Source organism: Pan troglodytes, chromosome 6 (genome assembly GCF_028858775.2).
Source record: "Pan troglodytes isolate AG18354 chromosome 6, NHGRI_mPanTro3-v2.0_pri, whole genome shotgun sequence".
Taxonomy (NCBI): Eukaryota; Metazoa; Chordata; class Mammalia; order Primates; family Hominidae; genus Pan; species Pan troglodytes.
Window position 1 is genome coordinate 167,343,970 of NC_072404.2, and position 15,494 is coordinate 167,359,463.

Here is a 15,494-nt window from a genome sequence, read left to right on the forward strand (position 1 = left end):
AGTATCAAAAATTAATCCTCATGCTAAATGCTCACATTTATGTCTTCTGCCAGGAATAGCACATTGGTAATATTCTGTACTGGCCTGAGGTGACTAGAGTAAAACCCTAGTGTGCTGCCCTGCTCTACAATTCCTAAGCCCACAGGTGTCACTCATCCCAACTAAACACAGAGGTATCAGCTTCAAATTTAGCTACTAAATCATAAAATCCCACCCAGATTTTCATCCTAAACTCATACTCCTTGAATTTTCTCTATAGTCATTTCACTGCTTTATTCCTGTCACTAATATCCAATCCAGCTGCATTCATTCTCTAACCTGATTTTGGCTTCTACACCAACAGAGACCAGGGAGTTTGCCGATTCCTCAGAAACAGATCGCTGAAGAGTTGGAATTAGCTGTTTGCTGTTATCCACTTCTGCTTCAGCATCCTCTTCTGCAGATTGTTCTTTGATTTCTGCTTAACAGTAAACAAGAGAAAACAAAGAGACATTTTTGTGTTTATTTTAATCACTGGTGAATGTATCTATAAAGCATAGGTCATAATGTAAAAAGAAACAACAAATAACAATACTTCACTAATACAAGAAAAGTTTATGCACGTAATTAGTGGTATTGTGCATCTTTATTCTCTACCGCAAAATGATTATCAAAATAATGTGAAGCATGGTATACTTTTCCTTGTGCCCAAATTATAGCTGACTCAGAGAAGTTTCATCCTAGTAATAAATGTTAAGAACCTTGGCCAGGCATGGTGGCTCATGCCTGTAATCCCTGCACTTTGAGAGGCCAAGGCAAGCAAATCCCTTGAGCTCAGGAGTTTCAGACCGGCCTGGGCAAGATGGTGAAACCTCATCTCAACAAAAAATGTAAAAATTAGCCAGGCAAGGTGGTGAGTGCTTATAATGTCAGCTACTCAGGAGGCTGAGATGGAAGGATATGCCTTGAACCTGGGAGCCAGAGGCTGCAGTGAGCTGGGATCATGCCACTGTACTCAGGCCTAGGTGACAAAGCCAGACCCTGTCTCAAAAAAAAAAAAAAAAAAAAAAATCTTATTTTTGGCCAGGTGTAGTGGCTCACACATGTAATCCCAGCACCTTGGGAGGCTGAGGCAGGCATATTGCTTGAGCCCAGTAGTTCAAGACAGCCTGGGAAACATGGTGACACCCCATCTCTACAAAAAATTAGCTAAGCATAGTGGTACACACCTGTAGTCCTAGCTACTCTGGGGGCTGAGGTGGGAGAATCAATCAAGCCCCGGCAGCAGAGGCTACAGTGAGCTGTGATGGCACCACTGGACTCCAGCCTGAGCAACACAACTAGATCCTACCTCAACAACAACAACAACAACAAAAAGATTTTTTTTTCTTTTTTTTCTTTTCTTTTTTTTTTTTTTTTTTTGATGGAGTCTCCCTCTGTCCACCCAGGCTGGAATGCAATGGCACGATCTCGACTCACTGCCACCTCTGCCTCTGCCTCCCGGGTTCAAGCGATTCTCCTGCCTCAGCCTCCTGAATAGCTGGGGTGACAGGCACCCACCACCATGCCTGGCTAATTTTTGTATTTTTAGTAGAGACTGGGTTTCACCACGTTGGCCAGGCTGGTCTTGAACTCCTGACCTCAGATGATCCACCTGCCTCGGCCTCCCAAAGTGCTGGAATTATAGGCATGAGCCACTGTGCCCAGCCAAAAAAAGAATCTTATGTCAAGATTATAGCAATTGGTCTACAGAACAAATGTATTTCAAAGTGACTCATTAAAAATTGTTTCACACTTAATAAAATCATCATTAAAAGACTCATTATGTATCTTAATTATTACCCATTCTAAAAGCTTAATATTTGAAAAGGACAAACCTTCACTTTATTGCCTTTTTCCATTCCCCTTGAATCCAACCCCAAACACCTTAAATGTTCTTTCTCAGGAGGCAGCCTAACAGCTGAGAGGATTTCCACACACCACTACCCCTAACATCATTCTTCTTGTTTAATAAAAATTATATGTCCACTCTGTCTGTCATGCTCTATTACTACAATGAAGGGACATTACACCTCCCCACCAGTGCTCATGATGCAGTTCCATGCTCTTGGCTGGCTCCTTCTTTTCTAACTTGAAATTTATTTAGACCTTTCTGCATCACTAACCCCAAACAAACAAAAACATCTCAAAGTCCTTTCAAGCACCTCTTCTCTGTCTTTCCTTTTACCACCAAATTCATGAGATGGCATGACTGAACTCTACTACCTTCCCCTTCAACTATACCTTTCTAATTGTATCCAGCCTACTATTCTAACAATTATTCTCAGCTGGGTGTGGTGACGCACACCTGTAATCCCAGCACTTTGGGAGGCCAAGGTGGGCGGATAACCTGAGGTCTGGAGTTCGAGACCAGCCTGACCAACAACATGGTGAAACCCTGTCTCTACTAAAAATATAAAATTAGCTGGGCGTGGTGGCACATGCCTGTAATCCCAGCTACTCGGGAGGCTGAGGCAGGAGAATCGCTTAAACCTGGGAGATGGAGGTTGCAGTGAGCCGAGATCATGCCATTGCACTCCAGCCTGGGCAACAGGAACGAAACTGCGTCTCAAAACACACACACACACACACACACACACACACACACACAAATTATTCTCGTCAACACCACCAATAGACCAACGGCAAAAGAATTAACAATCCAGTTAGCACCCACAAGCTTTCTTCAAACATCCTAAAAATTCACTTCACACCAGGACCACTTCCTCCTTAGTGAAATGATCTTCTATCTTTTATAAGCACAGAGATATAATAGTCTAATATCTATCTCTTCAGCTGATTTCCTTTAGACCTCTATTTAGAAGTACAGCCCTCTATACATCCTTTATATACTCCTGGGGTTGGGTGGTTGTTTTTGTTTTTGAGAAAAGGACTCACTCTGTCGCCCATGCTGGAGTGCAGTAGTATGATCATTCGCATTCTTGGGCTCAAGAATCCTCCCGCCTCAGCCTCCCAAGCAGCTGGGACCACAGGCACATGTCACCACATTCTTTTTCATTTTTTTGTAGAGATGGGGGTCTCACTATGTTGCCCAGGCTAGTCGCAAACTCCTGGCCTCAAATCATCCTCCTGCCTTGGCCTCCCAAAGTGCCAAGAATACAGGCATGAGTCACTACTCCCAGCCTATAAGCTCCTCTTTGAAGAACTTATTATCCACATTTCAACAATTTCCTCTGGACTTTACGATTTGTAAGTCAACATCTCTAGCACTAACTCCTCTCCTGAGTTCCACACCATATTTTAACTATACACTAGACATATTTAGCAGCTTGAACACTAAATTTCACACAAAACTTTTATCTCTTATCGCTCAGATTAGCACTTCAATCTGACTTCCCTCTTTAAAAAAAGAAAACTATCTTCTACATTCAAAATGAATTTTAGAGAAGTATTTTGAAAAACAAACAATTTGTATAACTATTCTTGGGTAGTTAGAAAAAACTACAAATAATTGTAAATCCTATCAAATCATAAAATTAATGATAACATGAAGCATCAAACAGATGGTTTTGGTTTTCATACTTAAAACAACATGTTTCTTTTCTTTTTTAAAAAATTGAAATAGAAAAGCTGACCTTAAATTAAGTGTTTATATAGTCTATCAATCAAGGTGTCCTGTCTATCCCTAGAGACAAAATTGATAAAGTATCTAGAATCAAATCTACATATATATGTAAGCTTGTATTCAAAAGGAATAATAAAATGAAAATTTACATTTCTATGTGACAAAAGACCTCATGAACAAAATGAATGTGTCACAGATGAGAGAAAATAAATACAATTTGAATCCCCCCCCAAAAAAGGTATTCAGATCAAGAATAGCTAAATAACTCCAAAGATGAACAAGGCACATAAACCTGTAGAAAGCAGACAAAGGGGCCAGGTGCAGTGGCTCACGCCTGTAATCCCAGCACTTTGGGAGGCCAAGGCAGGCAGATCACCTGAGGTCAGGAGTTCGAGACCAGCCTCAACATGGAGAAACCCCATCTCTACTAAAAATACAAAATTAGCCGGGCGAGGTGGTGCGTGCCTGTAATCCCAGGTATTCAGAAGGCTGAGGCAGGAGAATTGCTTGAACTTGGGAGGCGGAGGTTGCGGTGAGCCGAGATCATGCCATTGCACTCGAGCCTGGGCAACAAGAGCAAAACTCCGTCTCAAAAAAAGAAAGAAAGAAAGTAGACAAAGGACAAAATCCATACTCTTCATCTTCTATGCTTTTCAAGTTTTAGTAGAGCACATAACTGCTCAGCTAGAGACTTTATTCCCCAACCCTCTTTGCAGCAAACCATGGCAAGTTCTTACCGAGAGAATATGACCAGAAGCAACTGCGCAACCTCATCATCTAAAAGGAAGTGACCTGCTCTTCACTAAATTATAGTCCCCTTTCCTACAGACTGGAATGGACATGACAACAACCCAGTCGCAATGCTGCCAATGAGGCGCAATGCTCCAGGTGATGGCAGAGAGACAAGACAGAAGAAACCTGGGTCAACAAACAATAATATGGAGCAAAAGACAACTCATCAGCCTACACCTCTCCATCCTCAGAAATATTACATGAGAGAAGATCAATTTGTTTTATTTAAGCCACTGCTAGATTTTGGGGTCTCTGTTACAGCAGTTTAACCCATGCCCTAATTAACACAGAAAACTGGTATTAAAGAGTGAAGAATTGCCGTAACAAAATCTTCAAGTGGCTTGATCAGGCCATGAGACACTGATAATGGAGTCTGAAAATCAACTGACCCTTTTTAGGCTATATTAAAATATTTAATATAGCTATGACCTACAACAATTTGGAATGTAGACTGTACCTACAGAGCCTGTAGCTCTAGGCAAAGCATCTGGAATGACCCAAAGGGTATTCTGTGTTGCCTCTCTCTAGTATTTTTACAGCCAAAGATAGAAAAGAATACAGTTCTGCGAGAGAGACTCTCTCTGCCTGCCTATTATATTCAAAGTACTATAAAATTATCATATATATAAATACCTGTATGAAAGCATTTCATTTCTACTCAGAGAGTCCCAGAATACATTTTGGGATATACCCATTTTATACCATTCTTACTACTGGGTAACAAGAAAGGGGAAGAGAAAAATAAGTGACAAACTTAAGGAGGAGTAAGAATAGTGCCTTCAGAAACTTACCAACAATGAGCCAAATGGACCAGGGTCGCAAATCATTACATTACCCTGGAAACACATTTTTTCCCGGAGCCAGATCCGTTTGTCTCCACTCCCAAACTGTGCTCTCTCCAATAAAGTATGACTTGTCTGCTTCCTTTTACTATGCTGCTATCTACCATATATGACCTCTAGTCAAAAATTTCCTTCTCCTAGCAAAGTATATAACAGTTTCAGCTTTTTTCTTATTTTTATCCCCAAAAAAAGAAAATACATAGCACTTTTATTATTTTTAAGGGAGTTTTATTGCTTACAGCTAAGGGAAAACAAGCAGGACAATGTCTATCTCTCCCTCAAATAAGAGCCAGAAGGAAATAGAAAAGTTAAACGTTAATGTTACTGGTTGGCCAGTAGGTTTGCAGGTATACAACCTTTTGAAATTATGTTTCCTGCATTTCAAAGAGAAAAAAACAGATTCAGACTATAGGGTTTTTTTGTTTGTTTTTGTTTTTTAAGAAATAGGACCGGCACCAGATCTGATCCCACAAAGCAGGTAAGAAGACAGGCTTTCAGAGTTCATCCTGTTCTCTTTTCTCCTCTAGCTATTATTATTACTGGCTCTGCCCATGATTCTAACCTGGATCTGCTAAAGAAACAGTAGGGAGCGATAAGTTTTGGTTTTACTTTTGGTTTAGATTTTGTTGTTTCAGTCTTGTGTTCTTTAACAAATAAAGAGGACTCTATGACTGCTTCCTAGATAGCAGTAATTCCTGCCACAAAATAGGAACAAACAACAAAAAAGGTATCACTAAATATGTGATACTTCAGGTAATAACAGAAGCTGTCTTTAACTGTCACTCTTCATTTGGTAGACTATGTTAGATCTTAGTATCTGTCAAAGTCAAGGCAGGACAACTGAGTGTTTATGTCTCTCTTGTCTCTCTCTCTTCTCCTAATCCTAGTCTTCAAACAATTGTCAGAGTTTGGCAGCAGAATGTGAAACAGACTGCTCTGGATAAAAATGATGTCAACCAGGGATGCAACCAGAGATGTCATCCAGAGATGCTACGGATGAAATGGCTACAAACCCAGTGATATCTGAGGAAATATGCCTGATGCCAGTACTTAATTATCTCCAGTTTATTATTAAAAATGTACTCTTGAATACTATCCTATGCTTTGCCTAAAGAAAGAAGCTAGCCATTCAACCAATAAAACAGTCCAGCTTTGGCGACTCCACCGCTTTGCAGAGTTTTTGCCTTTCATGAGGTTCAATTAGCTCAAACTGCCTGGAAGCCAAACTGTGGAAATTGGAGCAGACATTTAAAAAATTACATTGCATTTTTAAAAATTCAGTGTGGTATTTTTCTTGAATATAAAATCCCCAATATATCTTTTCCCTTACTTTGAACCTGACCTAAAATACCGGCAATGGCACTTGGTCACAAAATGCACCAAAGTCAGAAAGGTGGGGACAACTGCAACCCTGGGATAAGGACAGGTGAGGCGATTTCATCTGTAGCCACTATCTACAGATAATCTCCATCCACTAGGTGGCACATGTACAGTGGTAACTATACTAAGGAACCTAATCATTGACCTGGCGTGGTGGCTCAAGCCTGTAATCCCAGCACTTTGGGAAGCAGGAGGATCACTTGGGCCCAGAAGTTCAAGACCAGCCTGGGCAACATGGCAAAAGCAAAAAAAATTCAGCCGGCCTTGGTGGCACACACCAGTAGACCCAGCTATTCAGGAGGTTGAGGTGGAAGAATCACTTGAGCCTGGGAGGCAGAGGTTGCAGCTGCACCAAGATCACACCACTGCACTCCATCCTGGGTGACAGAGCAAGTCCCTGTCTCAACAACAACAATAAAAAAGAGAACCTAATCACATGTAAGTAGATTCCTAAGAGAACTTGAAGACAATGTGCACTTCATTAAATAGCATCAGCTATGTGCCAGTCATTATCTCTGGGGATGCAAAGATAAATTAGATCTAACCCTTTCCCTTAAATAAGTTCATAACATACCCTCTTTTAAACCTTTACTTTTCCACCTCCAATGACTCTAATTTATCCTACACAAATTGGTTCTAAGACATGAGAAAGTTTAATAGCAAAAGGTGTCTGCTGTGTTAGTTAAAACCAAAGGCTTGGAATCCAATGGTTCCGAGTCTGCATTCTAGCTCTGCCATCTGCTAGCAATGTGACCTTTGGCGAGTTATTTAACTTCATCTCAATTTTACTTTGCTCGTCATTTAAGACAGACAATACCACCTAGTATAAAACTGTCTTTATGATCAAAAAAAAAAAAAAAAAAAACGCATGAAAAGCACTTAGCTCAACGTCTTAAGTGTAGTGATGTAGCTGCTATTCTGATGACCTCTATCTACATTCACACACTATAGTCTATGGATTCACTTGTCCACCTCACTTATACAACTTGTTTTTTTTTTGTTTTTTTTGTTGTTGTTGTTGTTTTTTAAGACAGAGTCTTGCTCTGTCGCCCAGGCTGGAGTGCAGTGGCGTGATCTCGGCTCACTGCAAGCTCTGCCTCCCAGGTTCACGCCATTCTCCTGCCTCAGCCTCTCAAGTAGCTGGGACTACAGGTGCCCGCCACCACACCTGGCTAATTTTTTGTATTTTTTAGTAGAGACGGGGTTTCACTGTGTTAGCCAGGATGGTCACGATCTCCTGACCTCGTCATCCGCCTGCCTCAGCCTCCCAAAGTGCTGGGATTACAGGCATGAGCCACCGTGCCCAGCCCTCACCTACTCAATTTCTAACTCTTGATGTCACATCATGAATTATTAAATTGCATTATGAAAATTAACGAGAATAAAGAGGACATTTATTTAGCCCCCTCCTATCTATGCTCCAGAGTTAATATATCATTAATTTAGAATGGTTATTTACCAAACAAAATTTTGAGTAACAAGTACATACTATAATTTCTATTCAAATGGTAGTCATTACAAAGATAGTCAAGATCCCTACGTTTAATGGATCTAGATGAAAGACTGAAAATAAAAATAGGACACAATAATGATGATGCTGGTAAGCACATGGCATGATGGGAGTTAAGGGGAAGAGGTGGGGAATACAGCTCAGAAAGGCTTCAGAAAGGTATTAGAAGCCCAGCTAAAACTAAAAGGATAAATCAAAGTGTGCCTAATAGTTCTCTCTCAAGTTTTCGCTTTTAAAAAAAGAATAACATCTAACATATTTTCTTCATTCAAAAGATAAGGAAACTAAAATCTGAAAGTTAATTACAAGCTCAAGATCACAAAGCTAATAGGAAACAAAGCTGGGATACAAAATCGGGTTGTGTAACTCTAAAGCCTGATGTGCTCTTTTCACTACTTCCACCGCCTGGCAGAGCATCAAACTGTAGCACGTAAGTTTTATAAATACATCAATATTAAAGAGAAATGTTAACAGTCTTACTAGGACCGTGTTACTGAGGGATCATTTACTGAATATAAACACTATGAGATAACTAAAAATACTCTTTTTTAAGCACTGCTGAATAAAATTATGAAGTGGACAGAACATTTATCTCACAGCCAAGTTCACAGAAATAAAGCATTTTGATTTTGAACAATTACAAAAGTATTTCCCTCAAAGGTTAAATACTTCTTTGAAAGGACTGTGTGTAGCCTACAAATATACTGAACAAACTTACCAACACTGATAGCATAACAGGCTATGTCAAAAATATTTTAGAGGTCAATTTTGGACTCCCTTATCAATACATTAGCATGTTCTTTCAAAGCGTCCTACTTTTTCAATGGATTTTTAAAGTTTACTTACTCAAGGGTTATAGGATTTTAGAGGGAGAAATTACTTCTTTATTTTTACTAACCTCTAATTTTTATTCACTTCCAAAATTTAGAATTCTAAGAAAATATTAAGAATGTAAGCAACAAGCACAGTGGTATTGGTGGATACCTAAGTGTTTGTCACCAACAGAAATCACGGATATTTTCTTATCACATGCAGTTGTTGCAGATATCCCAAAATATCATTCACCCTCATCACTACTTCAAAATTACAGTAGTTATTAAATTCACTGCTAGATTTTATAATTTAAGTGAATTAAAAAGATGTTATAAGATTACAAGTTTGGCTTATTTTTATTTCAATGCAATTGTTTATCTTTGTAATCCTATTTTGGTGTATTTTTATTTTATTCATTTAAAAACATTATTTGAAAAAGAGTCCATGGATTACATCATAGTACCAAAGGGGACTATGGCACTGAAAAAGTTAAGAACCCCTGTTCTGTATGTGCCATTCACAGGAGACCATAGCCCCAATTTGACTATATGCTCTATGAAAACAGGCACTGTATCTGTTTTTATAAACCAGAGCTACCACAAAACCTGAATGATATTCGATAGTTGCTTAATTAATATTAATTATATAATATAAAGCAAGCAGATAAATCTCATATATAGACACAAAGATTTATAAAAAGCACAGAGAAAAATAATATATTTAAAATGAACTCGTATTTACTAACTATGCAAGTAAACACTGACATTCATTATCGACTAGTTATCCAAAAAATATGCCTTCTCCCTCTATGCTTTAATCAACGTTTTTTTTTTTAAGAGATGGGCTCATGCTCTGTCACCCAGGCTAGAGTACAGTGGCACAATCATAGCTCATCAGAACCTCAAACTCCTGGGCTCAAGGTATCCTCCCACCTCAGCTTCCCCACTAGCCAGGACTACAAGGCACATGCGATCATGCCTGGATTTTTTTTTTTTTTTTTTTGGTAGAGACAGGGATTAACTATGTTGCCCAGGCTGGTCTCGAATTCCTGGGCTCCAGTTATCCTCCCACCTCAGCCTCCCAAAGTGCTAGAATTACAGGCATGAGCCACCATCACCATGCCCAGCCTAATCAGCTATTAAATAGAATAACTGACTTCCCTTAACTCCAGAGAATGGCAATATTTTTCATGCTTGCTTCCTACTAAAACTACAGAAGAAAACATAGCTAAGAAATTGTGTAACCATGTCCCTCCCTTCTTTTGAAAGAAGTCTGCCTCCTGACAGTTATGTTTTCTGGATATATCTCATTGAATCTAGTGTATCCAATGTCATCAAAATTGTATTGTAAAGCTAAAACATTAGCACTATATTAGAAAAAGCAAATTATTTATTAACCCTATCTTTATTCACTAAACTACTTAAAATATTGACACTGATTAATAATATGAATACAGTTGCTGCTTTCACAGAACAATGTAAGCAACTAAAAGTAAATACACAAAAAAAGCACTAATTTTCTCTGAGAGTTAACACTTTTACAGGTGACTTACTCTTTTTATAATTACCCAGAGTTCCATAAATTTCTACAAATATAAATTACTGTTATAATATTTAATGTGATTTTTAATGCAAATTCAAAAAGCTTAAGAGTCCAATACTTGTCAAAAGCCAAAAAATATATGGGCATTAATTTAAATAGTAATTGTTTAAGCAGGATAGACTGCTAATAAATGAAAGAAAATAGTAACTGTTAGAAATCAACTGTTCTCTAGGTGTTTTATTTAGTTGTTATCAGTATTTCCTTTAGTTTTCCTACATAACTTTTAAATGTTAATGGAATTTTTTGCAATAAAAGAAACTAAAATAAACGAACAAATTACAACATACATCTTTATAACAATTACTTCTACCAATATTGATCTTCTTCTGAAATTTAACTTTATTTAGGCCTTAAAAACAAAAATGAACCAATGAAACTGTCTTGGACCCTCTAGACCAGCCCAGGTGTCACCTGAATAGCAATAAATGACTCTGGTGGATGCCAGCAGAGCAGAACTGCCCAGCCAAGCCTGACCTAAATTCCTAACCCACAAGATCATGAAATATGTTTGCTTTTTAAGCCACTGTGTTCTGAAATGATTTGTTACGTGGCAATAAGTAGCTGAATTTTTCATTTTAAACTTCGGTTTGAAAATTATGTATGGCTTATCAAAGACATATAGGTGTCTTTGCTTCACCATCTCTTCAACTAAACCCTCGAAGCAGTCAGTATTTCAAACACTGACAGTAACTACAAAAGGAAAAAGCTCAGAGGGTTTTGCTCCAGTCCAGAAGTGACCCATATGATTTCCACCCACAATTCACTGGACACAGTCATATGGGCCTGTCAAGCAGGCTTGGAGCTGTGTAATTCCACCACATATCCAGAAGGGAGAGTGCCAGAGCTATTTGACAGACAACACCAATATCTACCACCACAGTATATAATTTTAAATAATATACTAAAGTTAGGGAAAATTTTATCCAAAGAAAAACCTGATACTTCAAAAAGAGAAGTGTCAATTACAAACTTTCATATCAAAAAAAGATAAGAAAGGACAGGTAAAGTTAAATTGTTAGGCCAATTAATGTAACAAGAATCCAGGCTTTTTCTTTGTGCCAAATGTCACCATAATCTGTTGTCAATTAGCAGCTATACTCAAAATGTACAAACAATTTGGGGTGTCCACTTTTTAAAATAATAATATCACTAAAGTTTCTATTCTTGTAAATAAAGGCATATGTAGGGTTTATACAAAGCTGTATACTTAAACCATATGCAAATAACCAAAAGGCGCTGAAGTAAAGTAACACGTGTATGGCTTTGGAACTCCAATTCCACCTGTCTCATCAAGTGTACTGACAAAGCAAAAGACCCCTATCATGTCTATGTCAATTAAATACTGACATCTGAAAGCCACCACTAAATAAGAACCAATAGTCATTACATAAGCAACAGCTAAAAATTAACAAATAATTAGACCAGAAGATAATCTAAGATTTTGATACGTAACTCAAGGCAGTATGATAGACATCATTAGTGGAAATCCCTCAAAGGTTAGTCACAAATGGTAATCTTGATATTAAATCTGATAGTTTCACTATTTTAATAAGAATTATTATTTATGAGACAAATTTATAATAATGGATAGGTATTAACTTAGTTATTGTTAACTATTAATTATAATCCATTCCACTATAGTTATAACTGGCTTACCAAATTAGAAAAGGGATATAACTATAGTTAATACATGTAAAAAGCTAAACTGAAAAATCAACAACTCTTGCTAGAACCATAAGGTCAATAAAGTCACAGGGCAAACAGGTACCCTCAGAACTGGAGGGATAGACATGAATCACAACTTACCTGAGCAGAAACCCATGGGTAAAAACCTCCATGGGTACAAAAACCTGAACCATAATTGACAAAACGCTGGAGGTTCAGTGTGGACGAGTCTGGAAGATAAAAACTACAGAGGGACCCAGTCATCGTGGGGCCCCACGGTTTTGTGTTTTACCTCTAGGAGCTCTACCAGTTTCTCACAGTGAACTTCACAGAAAAATCTCTTCTTGCTTTCAACAGCAGGAGGGGAAAAGGAACCATTTCTCTTAACAAGGCCTGCCTTCAGGAGAAACTATTTAACTAGAGCCTAACCTACGAGAAGAGAAATAAACTCCACCCAGTTCTAGCCTAAGAGAACTATCTAACTTTAGCCCATTCTAGGCCATTCTGCCCCACCTAAAAGCAGTGAAAGGGCAGGGTGGGGAAGAAGAGTAAAAAATTCAGACTTCCCCCTCCTCCTCCAAGGCCCACCACATTACTACAGGCCTATTTACAGCTGTTGTCTTTACCCAGTGTACTACACCTGGCTATCGAGAAAAAAAATTACAAGGTATACTAAAAAGCAAAAAACACAGCATAGAGCAACATCAGAACTAGACTCGGATGCAGGAAGGAATTTGAAATGATCAGATGAGGAATTGAAAGCAACTATGATTAATATGCTAACGGCTCTAATGGGTAAAGTAGGCAGCATGCAAGAAGATGTGGGCAATGTAAGCAGAGAACTCGAAATTCTAGAGATTAAAATGATAGAGATTTTTTTAAAACTAACAGAAATGATGAATGCTTTTAGTGGGCCTATTAGTAGACCTCACACAGCTGAGGAAACAATCTCATTGCTTGAAGATATTTCAAAAGAAACCTCCAAACCTGAAAAGCAAAGAGAAAAAGACTGGGGAAAAAAAAAAAAAAAAGAACAGAATGTTTAATACAGAAAACTACAAAAAGGTAACATGTAATGGAAATACCAAAAAGAGACAAAAGAGAGGAAGAACAAGAAATATTCCTCAAATTAATCTCAGAAACCAAATGACAAAGAACATCAAAAAGGATAAATGCCCAAACAAACTACACCTGGTCACATCATATTAAAAACCACAGAATACTGAAAAATCCTGAAAGAGGTCAGAGGAAAAAAAATACCTAAGGTAACAATTACATCAACTCAGAAACCATGCAAGCAAGAAGAGAGGGAATGAAATATGTAACATGTTGAGAGAAAGAAAACATCAACCTAGAATTCTGTACCCTGCAAAATTATCCTTCAAAAGTGAAGGCTTTCTCAGGCAAACAAAAATTGAAGAATTTGTTGTCAGATGACCTACCTTGCAAGAAATGTTAAAAGTCCTTCAGAGAGAACAAGAACAGTACAGGTCAAAAACTTAGACCTATATCAAGAAAGGAAGAGCATCTCAGAAGGGGCAAGTGAAGATAAAATTTTAAAAAAAACTTTTTTCTTATTAACTGATCTAATAGATAACTTTGTTCAAAATAATATCTGCAACAATGTATTCAATTATGATTGCTTATGTATAAATACATATGCTTATGTATAAGTGAAATGACTGACAGCAACAATACAAGGGATGGGAGGAAGGAATTAGGATTATTTTGTTCTTATAAAGTACTCACATTACAAGTGAAAATTACAGTGGTGCCATCTTATCCATGGGGAATATATTCCAAGACCCCCAGTGGATGCCTGAAACCAAATAACAGCAAACCCAATATATCCAGTATGTTTTTTCAATCATACTAAGATGGCTACTAAGTGACTAACGGGCAGGTAGCATATACAGTATGGATGTGCTGGACCAAGAGATGATTCACATCTCAGGCTGAAAAGCACAAGATTTCATTATGCTACTGAAAACAGCGTACAACTTAAAATTTATGAATTGTTTATTTCTGGAATTTCCCATTTAATATTTTCAGACCACGGTTAACTGGAGGTAACCAAAACTGTGAAAAGCAAAACCATAGTTAAAGTGGGACACTACTGCACAGTGTTATTAGAAAGTAGACTTGGGTTTGTTGTAAACATATATTACAAACTCTAAGGCAACAACTCAAAACAAAAAAAAGAGAACTGTGCTAAGAAAGAAGAGAAAACAGAATCATACAAATTGCTCAATTAAAACCACAAAAGGCAGGCTGGGCATGGTGGCTCACGCCTGTAATCCCAGCACTTTGGGAGGCCGAGGCGGGCAGATCACAAGGTCAGGAGATCGAGACCATCCTGGCTAACAGTGAAACACCGTCTCTACTAAAAATATTAAAAATTAGCTGGGCAGGGCAGCATGCGCCTGTAGTCCCAGCTACTCGGGAGGCTGAGGCAGGAGAATGGCATGAACCTGGGAGGCGGAGCTTGCAATGAGCCAAGATGATGCCACTGCACTCCAGCCTGGGCAACAGAGTGAGACTCTGTCTCAAAAAATTATAATACAATAAAATAAAATGAAACCACAAAAAGCACAAAAAGAGTGGAAGACAAAAATAGGAACCAAGAACAAGGACAATAAATAGAAAACAGTTAACAGATACGGTAGATATCCATTCCATTATATCAACAATCACTCTAAAGCTGGACATGGTGACTCATCCCAGTAATCCCAGCACTTTAGGAGGCTGAGGCCAGCATTTCAAGACGAGCCTGGGCAACACAGCAAGAACCCGTCCCTCCAAAAAAACTATTTTTTTTTAATTAGCCAGGAGTGGTGGTGTGCACCAGTAGTCCCAGCTACTTGGGAGGCTGAGCACAGGTAGTCCCAGCTACTTGCGAAGCTGAGGTGGGAGGATGGCTTGAGCCCAAGAGTTCAAGGTTACAGTGAACTACGATGGCACCACTGCACTCCAGCCTGGGTGATACAGTGAGATTCTGTCTCTAAAAATAAAAAAGAATCACTTTGAATAACAATGGTCTAAATATACCAATTAAAAGACAGAAATTGTTATAATAGGTTGTGTTTGTTTGTTTGTTTGTTTGTTTGTTTTGAGACAGAGTCTTGCTCTGTCGCCCAGGCTGGAGTGCAATGGCACGATCTCAGCTCACTGCAACCTCCACCTCCTGGATTCAAGTGATTTTTGTGCCTCAGCCTCCTGAGTAGCTGGGACAGTACCCGCCACCATGCTCGGTTAATTTTTGTATTTTTAATAGAGGTGGGGTTTC

General features: G+C 38.5%; 1 protein-coding gene across 41 annotated transcripts in view; it reads right to left on the bottom strand.

The window, feature by feature from the left end:
* The window catches only part of KMT2C (lysine methyltransferase 2C), a 304,403-nt gene that overhangs the window by 194,883 nt on the left and 94,026 nt on the right, over positions 1-15,494 (bottom strand). For 28 of the 41 annotated variants that reach the window (XR_010158721.1, XR_010158720.1, XR_010158719.1 and 25 more), the window contains one exon: positions 319-460. Coding sequence is in view for 37 of the 41 variants with exons in the window: in XM_024358107.3 (XP_024213875.2) it covers positions 319-460 (142 nt within the window). In the remaining 4 variants the exon portion in view is untranslated. The remainder of the gene's footprint in view (positions 1-318; positions 461-15,494) is intronic. The other 13 variants (XM_063815061.1, XM_063815072.1, XM_063815066.1 and 10 more) reach the window with 1 other exon arrangement.